Source organism: Ursus arctos, unplaced genomic scaffold (genome assembly GCF_023065955.2).
Source record: "Ursus arctos isolate Adak ecotype North America unplaced genomic scaffold, UrsArc2.0 scaffold_4, whole genome shotgun sequence".
Lineage (NCBI taxonomy): Eukaryota > Metazoa > Chordata > Mammalia > Carnivora > Ursidae > Ursus > Ursus arctos.
This window is the reverse complement of record NW_026623056.1, coordinates 15,580,156-15,591,474: the sequence shown is the minus strand read 5'-3', so window position 1 is coordinate 15,591,474 and position 11,319 is coordinate 15,580,156. Positions and strand designations below refer to the sequence as shown.

General features: G+C 40.1%; 1 protein-coding gene across 6 annotated transcripts in view; it reads left to right on the top strand.

The window, feature by feature from the left end:
* The first annotated feature begins 359 nt into the window (after nucleotides 1–359).
* The window catches only part of DCUN1D1 (defective in cullin neddylation 1 domain containing 1), a 32,574-nt gene continuing 21,614 nt past the window's right edge, over nucleotides 360–11,319 (top strand). For 2 of the 6 annotated variants that reach the window (XM_057306640.1, XM_057306641.1), the window contains exons 1-2: nucleotides 1,547–1,790; nucleotides 6,109–6,215. Coding sequence is in view for 2 of the 6 variants with exons in the window: in XM_026497914.4 (XP_026353699.1) it covers nucleotides 795–797 (3 nt within the window). In the remaining 4 variants the exon portion in view is untranslated. Of the gene's footprint in view, nucleotides 460–637; nucleotides 798–1,546; nucleotides 1,791–6,108; nucleotides 6,216–6,285; nucleotides 6,308–11,319 lie in introns of those variants that run through there. The other 4 variants (XM_026497945.4, XM_026497914.4, XM_057306642.1 and 1 more) reach the window with 4 other exon arrangements.

Here is an 11,319-nt window from a genome sequence, read left to right as displayed (position 1 = left end):
GGGATATTTAGAGCAAGCAGGTGTTGATACTGCCACTCGTTGGATGTGTTGGGCCTTGACTCCTCCGGTCTCCTGGCCAAGAACTCCAAGGCCAGCACACTGGTCTCCCAGCGGACACTTAGGTCTGGGAAGAACCTGTGCCATGCTAAAGGGCATTACGGCTCCCACGTGGCTAGACTAAGGTCTCCTCTGGTATGACCACACAGGGGACCTGATGCAGTCCGGATATTGCAACCGAGGGGCAAAAAAGAAAACACGGGGTGGAGGTGTTTTCACTTTTTTTTTTTTTTTTTGTATTGATGGGGAGGGGTGGTTTGGGATGGATCTAGCGCCTCAGCCCTATCCCTTCCAGTCTCCCTCGGCTGCTCAAGTTATTGGCCACCGCTCGTCCCCTCCTCGAGACGGTGTAGACACGGCCGGCACCTTCCCCACGGCGGAAGGAGCGCATAGGAAGCGGAGGTGGGTGTCCCCGGCCCCCCACCCCGCCGGAGACCGCCAGGCGCGGCGGGAGGATGTCGGCGCGCGGAGGGCGTGCGTCGCCCCCCTTCCCCCGCCCGCGCCCCCCGCCCTGGGGGACCCCGCGCCCAGGGGAAGCCCCGCGCGGGGTGCCGGACGCCCGCCCCAGTCCCTCCGCCTCCCCGAGGCCCGGGGCTGCCTCCTCGGGCCGCGCCGGGGCCGCCCCGCACTGCGCATGAGCGGGAGCCCGGCAAGCCCGTGAGAGGAGCCGCCGCCGCCGCCGCCGTCCATTCGCTGCGGAGCCGGAGGAGGAGGGGAGAGGCCTGGAGGACACCAACATGGTGAGGCACTGCGGCCGCCCGCCCGCCCGCCCCGCCGGCTGGGGGCCGGCGCAGCTGCGCACCCCCGCCCCGCCGCCCTCCGCCCCGTGGCGACCCCGCCGCCCCGAGCCTCGGCCCGCGGCCTCCGTCCGCTCCCCAGCGGGGCTCTCCTCCCCTCCTCTCCCTTCCTCCTTCGCCCCTTCCCGCCCGGGCGCCGCCGCTACGCGAGAGCCGAGGAGGCGGAGCGGAGCTGGGCCTAGTCAGGAGCCCCGGGGAGTTTGGGGCGCGGGGCGCGGCCTCCGGTGCCCCTCGCCGGGCCCGGCGCGGGTGGGGGAGGCGTTGGGGCGGGGGGAGGGGATGGGGCAACGGCCCTGCCCCTGCCGGGCCCCCTCGCCGGCTCCATTGTGTCTGGCCGGGGACCGGGGTCCGGGGTTCCGGGTGAGAAGCCTCCCCCCGCCCGGGAGCCGGGGCTTCCCCCTCCGCCCCGCCGGCGAGAAGGAAAGACTTTCCCGGCGCTCCTCTCCCTCCTCCGCTCCCGGCTCCAACACCCCTCAAGTCTCCAGGCAGTTTCGCTTGGGGCGGGGTTTTAGCCCTTCTCCTTTCTCCCATCACCTCTAGATGCGTCCCATGCTTTTGGAAAATGAGAGTGTAACTGGCCAGTTGGTGGAGGTTATAGTCGCCTCTCCGCTGAGAACTGAGAATATGGGAAACCGCTGAGCTTGGGGGACTGGGGGGGGGGGGGCGGGGAGTACGGAAGTGCAACCTGTTCTCATTTCGTAAAATTAGGAGAAACAGACTTGCTACCTTTTGAGCACATGTTTAATTTGCTTGGGGTGGGAGGAGTAATTGCTTTATTATGTCAGTTAAAGACCATTTGTGATTTTTAAAAAACAGTTTGTTAAGTTGTTCCCCTCTTCTTTTTTGTTTGGAAAAAAAAAAGAGCAACAGAAACAACAAAAACAGTCGTCTTACCAGCTTGAAGAAGTGGTAGTCAAGTTAACTGTTTACATTTTGGTAATCTTGCACCTGACTCTTTTGGGTTCTCTTTTCTAGAAGTGATGTTTGGCATTATAGTTTGAGCATGAGTTGAATTCCATGCAGGTTACCGTATGAATAGACAGTAAAAATGATATTGTTGTCCTTTTGCTCATGAGGAACATAAAGGCCTCTTTGAGGAGTGTGTGTGTGTGTGTGTGTGTGTGTGTCTGTGTTAAAAGGAATGCCCCAGTATCTTTGTTTTTAGTTGGGTTTATTTCTGCTGAATAACACTTATCTAGCTCCAGCCTCTAACTTGGCAGAATTTTGGTGTCATGTATGGATATGTGGTTTGGTTTGTCATATATTCCATGGTAAGTTTCATGAAAATGTGCCATTTGTATTTGTAAGAAAACTTTGCCATAAAATATGGGTTAATATTTGGATTGACATTGCAGTGTTCAAAGATCTAGGGCATCTAAACATTTTCTAAATTTTTAAAAGTATTTTGAGGGTCATAGACACTACTCCTGAAGTTTTCAGACTCTTGGCATGTAGATGAATAGTAAGTTTGAAGTAATGAAATGTGATTCCCTGGTAAACACTCTGTGAGAGCACTGAAATGTGCACTGTTCATAATAGTCTGTAAATCTGCAGCATCCTCCAGAAACCAGGCTCTCGACAGTGCTCATCACCTGCTCAGGAATTCAGGATTCATGTGGTTCATGCAAGAGTTCAGCTTGGATTGGAGGCTGTATAAGCTTCTGTCCTTTTGTTAATATTAAATTAGCTAGTTTTGGAACTTAGCCATAACTCATCTAATGATACTAGTAGTGGCAACATTTCACTAATTTAAAACACTTTCTGTGGCTGAACTCAGATCATGTCACTAGAATTGTCTTGGTATGCTCTCGTTAGTTTAGAAACTAAATCACCATGCACTCTAATAGAAGGTAGGCCATATGATTTTTTTTAGTTAAGTTTTTCATCATAAGTTTAATTGTTCCTTGACATAATTTTGGGGCTAATATTTCTCAGGATGTGTAGCTCAGCCTATTTCTAGAAGACATGTTGTTAATTCTAGGGTAGGCTTAAATGATGGGATATCTGAAATATTTTGTATAAAGAAAAGTTCAGTTAACCTACCTGACACATACATGGACCAGAGATAACTCCAAAACTAGACAATATTCTGTTATTCCTGAAAATCTTTTAAAAAGTATTCAAAATTCCTGGGTTGTTTTCTTACTTGTAAGATGACAGGATTAACTTGATGATTTCTAAAGTTCTATTCAGATAAAAATTTTGACTCTCTAATTTCATCTAATAGATGTGTGAGGCGTGTGTACCAGGTAAGCTACTAAATTTTTATAGGTTCATGGCATAGGATTTTTTGACCAGAAATGGTTTCAGAGAACATCTGTTTTACTCCTCTTCCCTTTTACAGAAGAAGAAATTGAGGATCAAGGAGGTTTTGAGGTTCAAATTTGCAAAATTGTTTGTTGCAGAACTGAAACTTTTTCTCCTGGTTTACTATTTCCGCCAGTATTTGTGGTACATGTTATCTCTTAACTCACATGGAATCTAGAGAAATTGTTGAAAATTGGATTTGATGTTAAATTACATTATTCCTTTAAGTAGAGGAAAACCCATGTGTTATTAATGAATATGTTAAATAAATTTCAAATGGATGACTAATGATGTTAATTACAATGCATTTAATGGCTTTTTAAAAAAAGTGTGTGGACTTTGAAATTTAAGTTGTTCTTTCAACAAATACAGAGTTTATAAGTCCAAATGAATGTAGTCCCGTTTGTCTCTTTAGAACTTATTTCACAGTCTTTTGCATATCCACAAGTAAATTAAAGGAGGGCCGTAATTCATTTCAGTAATTATTTATTAAACACTTTGTGCCAAGCACTGTTCTGGGCACTGGAAATGTGTGTGTGTGTGTGTGTGTGTGTATTTTTTGTGTTTCACTGAAAAAATGAAAATCCCTCCTCTTGTGAGGGCTACATTTTAGTAGGGAGACACAAATAATAAACATAGTATATGTTTTTCTTCTACTTTGTTAGAAGGTGTTAAATGCTTTGGGAGAAAACAGTGTTAAGGAGGGGTACGGGGAGAGGGGTGGGGGCACAGTGGTAGTGGGTTTGCAAAATGGTGTCTGTGCCACTGATGAGATGAATTTTGAGCAGACTAGGCGATGAAGGATTAAGCCATGCAGAAATGTGGTAAGACCAGTGTGGCTGGAGCAGTGTATGTGGGGACGAAGGGTATTTGGGCATTAGAGCTGATGAGGTCTGAGTGGTAAGGAGTAGAGATGGATGGGTGTGGGTGGGCATTGTAAGGATATTGAGTTTTTACTCCTAGAGAAATGGGAAGCCACTGAAAGATTCTGAGTGGTATGACAGACTCTGTTTCTGTTCACCTGCAGTGTCCAGTTACAATATTATAGGCAATTATTTTTTAAAGCAGTTTTTAAAAACAACAAAACCCTTGCTATAGTTTTCTTTACCTTGCAGCTTCTGTGTATAGGGTTTTCAATTCTGGTTAAAATGACTGTCTAGTATTCAGTAAAAACTAGTTGACCGTTGAGTTTACCGTTAACCATGCTAGTTAATAAAAACAACAAAACCTCTTCCATAGATTGCTTTTGAATATGTTCTAGTAGTTTGTACATAGTTTAATAGCTATATGCAGGAAGTTGGGCCTTTGGGGAGAAAGAAGGACCTTAACGTTTATTGAGAAGATACTGTCTGCTAGTCAGACAATTTACAACTATTATTAATCTTCAGTCTTGAGATGGGTATTGCTATGTCCTTTTAATGTTTCTGGAAATGGAGATTTAGTGGTTCTAAATGATTTGACCAAGGTTAAAGAGCTAGTATGTGGCAGAGCATGGCTTAGAAGCCTGGTCTCTGATTAACACACTTTACTCCCCCCCCCCCCCCCCCCCGCCCCGTTTTTAAATACCCAGCAAGTGCTCTTTCAGTAGGTGTGGAATTTTTGATTAGTTTCACTCTTGTTTCTTCCTTATCATATTTCCTAGTGACCTAGTTGTTTTTGTATCAAATGAAATGATCTGATGTAAACATTTAAGTAACTGAAAAATTAAAACTCTTTTGGTACATATAGTAAAAAAGTTGAAAGTAAAATTAACTCTCCTGGTGGTGGTGTTTTGTTTTGTTTTGTTTTAAGCTTTAAAAAAGCTGAGCTCATTTGAGTCAAGTTGCTGTTTCCATTATGGTCTTATAGGTTGGGTCAAGCATAATGAAAATCTGTGAGAAAGCGCCTTTTTAAATTTCAGCGTGTGTTGTTCAAGTTGTGATAGTATTAGCCATGACATTTGATGAAGAGAAATAGTTCCAAATAGGATTCGGTTGCTTTGTGGACACAAATAAGCTCTTGAATAACCTGCTGACTATCTAGTTTACCTAGTCATTTTAGGTATACACACACCACCTAAGAAAAAGCAAAAACAGAAGAGAAGAATGCTACTAAAGGATTTTTCATCACTTTGTTGAATCCCTTTTATATAATTAGCACCTAATCACTAACGGTGATTAGGCCGCTTGTTTGCATTGTAAAATTTTAAGAGGGATTTACTTTTAAATAATAATTCTTTTCTAAAGAATTCTGTTGCATTACACTTTTGAATCCTTCAACACTGAACATGGTGTTCAGCAACAGAGATAAATTGGTGAAGTTCATGGCCCATATTTTTGTTATATTAGGATATTTTCATTTCGGTAAACATTTAGAGTGCTTATTTATTATTCATAAGATTCTAATATTTTTGGATTTAGGATTTGAATAGATACCAGATCTTAGAATTAGGAGATTTCATTTTTCAAGGATCATTTATTCTCTTTATGAAACAAAGATCACATGACTTTTGAATGCTAGTCATTACTATAAGTTATTTAACTATGAAACTTCAAAATCTCATTAAATTCTTTGGTTTTTTGTTTTGTTTTTGCCTGAGTAATCTCTTTGTTAATTCTAGATTTCTTTAGAGAAGATGTTTATGGAGGGGAGAAGCAAGTTTAAATTAGTTACCTTGACTGCTTGTTAAAAGTTCAAAATTAGTTTGGGGGAATCAATTGAAATATGATGGCTAACACAAGTGTTTTAAGGAGGTTATTTCTATCCTATTATAGAAATCAGGATTTAGCAAAAATAACTTTTTAATAGAACAGTCTTGCTGAAATCAAACCATTTATTCCATTTACAGTGGGAGTCATCTTTTGAATAATCTAATAATTCTTAGGGTGAGGAGAAGAAAATCCATTAAATTTCTGTCAACAATACTTCTTTTAATATATTAAAAAATTTTCTTTTTTTTAATTTTAAGTAGGCTCCATACCCACTGTGGGGCTTGAACACACAAGCCTGAGATCAACAGTTGCGTGCTCTGCTGACTGAGCCAACCAGGCACCCCGGGATACTTCTTTAAAACATGTGAGGAAAACCATACCGAACCAAACAAAATTGAGAAACATACGAAACCAGTTTGAATCTTACAAGTATACTTTCTGTAATATTTTTTTCAGGTGAATTGTTGTTATATAAAACATCATTGACTACAATAATTGCATAATGTAGTATGGTATAATTCCACATTCAATTTAGTATTGATACAACACCTCTTAAAGAAGAGTTTGTCATTGAAAGTACAGGAAATTTATGGAAGAATGATAAGAGGCACTGGCCTAACCATAAAAAATGATTCTAAACTGCAGATTATAATTTAAAATAATACTGAGTGTTTTTTGTTTTGCTTAATATTTGAAATTGTACACATTTGCTTATATTTTGGGGGCATAACCTACAGATGTGTTTGTATTTTCTCTGGGTTTCAGGCCTTCTCATTGGAAAAGGAAATCCTGACTTTAAATATCCCCCAGTTTTCCATCTTTACATTTAAAGCTATAGATTGTGGACAGCTCTAAAAATAGACTATGACACGACAATAAACACATTTTTCTTCCTGTTGAATTACTTTTCTTAAAATATAACCTATCTCCCTTTTCTCCCCTTCTCTTCCTCCCAAAAACCCTAAAAGGGAAGTTCCATCCCTAAATTAGCCTTTTAGTTAGGTTGTGAGGGAATGCTTAATGGGCAATTTTTAGTCAGAGTACAGATTGTTTACATGAGATTGGGGAAGGGTCAGTTGATCACTTAACTTTTCCATAAAAGTAGGTGAAGAAATATTGCTCACAATTCCCCCCTCCTCCCAGTTCACACATAATTAGTCAGTGGTTGCACTTTTGCCCTTTCTGTTTTCTCATTCACTTGATGAAAATATAGAATAAATGGAAAGACTGAGTGCCCTAAAGCCAGGCATCAGTGTTTCATTCCTAGCCCTGCTACTTTTTGTCTGTCTTTAGATAAATGGAGCTCTGAGGCTTGGTTTTCTCATTGGTAAAGTGGAATCAATGATAACCACCTTTCAGGATTGTTAATAATTAAGTACCTAGCACAGTATTGGCACACAGTAGGAGCTCAAATGTTAGCTGCTAGTTTTCTGATTATGATTATTTATTTTACTATTTGCATAAAATTATTTTTTTCTTCTGGAATATTCTTTCCTTCACGGACTTGAAAGGAGGCCTTACTATGTGCTAGGTACAGTTCTAAGAGTTTAACCTGAATTAATTCCTGTAACCTTCACATCCTGTTTACAGATGAGGAAATTGAAGCACACAGAGATTAAGTAATTCTCCCAAAGTCACACAGCAATTAAGAGGCACAGGTGGGATTAGAATCCTGCCAGTCTGGTTTGAGAGTCACACTAATCATGTATTACCTCTCTGTGCAGGTAGAAGGGAAGAGGATTTTCAACTTCTCTTACCTAGATTCTTAGTCTGGCTTTCCCGAAGAGCTTTGCCGCTAGGTGAAAGTCTTCTCTAGGAGTGGGTAGTCTCATTAGTTGAATTGACTTTTCTTCCCACTTTTGACTTCAAACCTGTTATCTTATGGGACTCTTTTATAGATGAGTGGTTTGGGATATTGGTAACGTTTGGTTGTATCTGCTGAATACTGTGTATCATATATGGACAGTATGATTTCTCTGGACTTAAACTAGCTCTTCGAAGTTTCAGGTAAAGTTAAACTGTTAATCATGTGGTAAATACATGAGAATCAATATACAGAGATTTTAGTGAGAATTATGGGTGATCATTACAGTGTTTTGATTTTTTAAATATGGCCTTTTGTGAGCTAGAGTCATCAAATCCTGAGAGAACTAGAATTGAGTTAGAAGATTAATTCCTGGGACGCCTGGGTGGCTTAGTCGTTAAGCGTCTGCCTTTGTCTCAGGGCGTGATCCCGGCGATCTGGGATCGAGCCCCGCATCAGGCTCCTGGGCTGGAAGCCTGCTTCTTCCTCTCCCACTCCCCCTGCTTGTGTTCCCTCTCTCGCTGGCTGTCTCTCTCTGTCAAATAAATAAATAAAATCTTAAAAAAAAAAAAAAAAAGAAAATTCCTTTAAAAGTGTATCTTTTTTTTTTTTAGTTCAGACTGAATTTGAAACTTAAGGGTGAGAAGGTGAAAATTCAGAAAAATAGAAATAATAAAATGTATCCTTAATTTTTTTGCTTTAAAAATATTGTCCATTGAAACTATTTCCATTTTGGAATTAATAGGACTTAGTTGACTAGAAAATAATTTTCCATGTTCATTATTTTTCTTGAGGGAAATATGTAGTAAGAGGAATTTCATACCATTATGATCATTATTTTTATTGTAGAGCCTAAGTCCCCATTCTTTTTGTTTTGTTTTGTTTTAAGATTTTACTTATTTGTCAGAGCACAAGCAGGGGGAGCAGCAGGCAGAGGGAGAGGGAGAAACAGGCTTCCCGCTGAGCAAGGAGCCCGAGGCAGGACTGGATCCTAGGATCTCAGGATCATGACCCAAGCCCAAGGCAGACACCCAACCAACTGAGCCACGCAGGCTTCGCAAGCCTTTCTAAGTCCCCATTCTTCTATCACAATAGGCTATAGGTTCAGTGGTAAAATGTACTTGACTGTATGTATGATACTTGGCTACATCCAAAGTATTTTGTTTTTTTCCAGATAAGATATTTTACTTTTTTAATAATTTTTAGAAAGATGTTATTTGGGAGAGAGAAAGTGACTGAGAGAGAAAGCACGAGTGGGGGGAGGGGCAGAGAGAGAAGCAGACCTTCCACTGAGCTGAGCAGAGTGCCAGATGCTGGGCTCCAGTGATGCTGGGAGCCCATCCCAGGATGCTGATCATGAACTGAGTGAAAGGTAGACGCTTAACTGACTGAGGCATGCAGGAGCCCCATAAACTATTATTTTAAGTGTGATTCATAAATCTCTTGAGTGAAAAAAATTGCAGACATGATAGATACAAGTATTAAACAATATGTGTTGATAACCGGATTTTTTATTTTGGAAAGATGAATAAGTAAGTGTTTTTTACTATCCAGATTATAATAGTATCTCTAACTTTGGTGACCATACACAATCGTAATTAGCTTTCTGTTACAAAAGACAACACTTCTCTCCTTTTTTCCCTTCCTCTCACTGTCCTACTCTTCCTCTCTCCCCCTTCTTCTGGTTCCCCCCTTTTTTGCTAGAATTAAAAATAATCAGAATATATTCTGTATTTTATACATTTTACATATTTCAATACTGAATTTCCTTGAAAATTTGATAACATATTTGAGTACTAAAGATTGTATTATATAATCTTATTTAATGATTGATTTAGTTTAAATAAATACGATTTATCTAAAAGGAACAAACTAAAAAAATCTGAAAGTGAATGACATATACTTATTTGAGTGCTGAATCATTGTAGTTGTCACATGTTTTTGCTCTTAGGAAGATCCCCACTGTGTTTGTAGTAGAAATAGAGAAAATCCATCTGTTTTTGTCTTCTACTTCAGTTTTCTATCCACCCTCTCATCCCCTGTAAATAATTTTTTGCTGGCTGGATACCCTTTTTCTCTTCCTTAAGTTGATAGAAATTTAAACCTTTGATGCTATACTCTTAAAATCAGAAAACCTTGCCTGATGTCCCTATGTAGCCTGGGAAAAGAGGGTGGGAGTGTTAGAGGTCTCCTAGAGACTTGGGGAAGGGACAACTCTATGTAGTACTCTCCAGCTTTATTGTAGGACAGCCTTTGAGATTACAGAATTGAGTACATCCTCCCTAGTAGGGGAGCACATGGTTAAGATTGATTCTAGGCACAGATTGCTGACAGAAAAATGGTAAGAGTGCATTATCAGTACAAGAAGGGGAGGGTTCTTACTAGCCTTTGCAGGAATGGAATTGCTTGTTACTTCTTGGCCTAGCTGAAACCCATCCTGTCAGTTCTCTGCTAGGTTTCACTCATTAGCCTTTATGGTGTTGGAAGTGGGAGCTACAGCCCTTTTCCTTAAAATATATTGATATTGCCCCATATACTGGAAACTTAACCAGTTAAAATAGTTTAATTTATATATACATAGACATTACTTATTACATACATTTTTTCAAGTAAGATAATAGAGTTAAATTATTCATTTGTATAATTTTGATACTGATTTGTGTGGGTAAGATGATTTTTTATCTTTGTTCCCCAGTTTTCTCATCTGGCACTGTGACAAGAAGTCATTATAGACTGAACAGTTCTTTTGGCTTGCATAAGTGACTTAAGCTATATTTTTCCTTCCTCTTTACAATAAAAATGATTCAAGTTTCAGGGAATAGAGCACTGAATTTAGTATCGTATGGTGAAACCCCAAATAATTCTGATTGTTTTTCTGTCTCCAAGTTTTAGGGGAATGGGAAAAAGTTAATACAAAGAAGTTAATTCAGGCTTAATTAAAAAGTAATTTCCAGGATGTAGCCTGTAGTTGGTATACTTCAGATTAATCTCCCAACATCTTTTATAACCTTATACAGGGGTCACTGGTGATCATAGTGACCATCAGATACTTCTCTGTTCTTCACAGAAAGATTAAAATGTATGTCTGTGTACTATCACTCTCAAGGGAAAAGGTATATGAATTTTAAAAATAGTATTTAATAATACAAGTTGAAATCAAAGTGGGTTTCTTTCAGTTAAACAGTGTATTAAAATAAGATTGGTATCTTCCTTGGCATTTGATTTCATTGTGGGTTTGTTGCAATTGAATAATAAATCTTGAGGAGATATTTTTCAAAAGGGAAGAATCCTAGATCTCTGAGAGATGTGTTGTATAATGTGGTATGGGTTATCTGCTATCCAGAGGTGGTAGAGTTATTAGTGAGGTAACATGAGGTTAGTGAATTTGTAGTTTCTCAATTTTAATGGAGAACAGAGGTTGAAATTTTAATCCATAATCCTAAACAATAACATATTTACAGAGAGTGAAGAGTGTGGCTGACGAATCAGACTCCAAGGCATAAACATTTTTCATAGTTCAAGAGATAGGGTTGGTTTTCATATTTGATTTTGCATATTCTTGTTTTTATTCTGAAATAGGTAGAAATATTTATATCTTTGGTAGTCTATTTCTTGAAAATCTCAAAAGGCTTATAACTATGTACTGCACGCAGTGTGGTTTGTG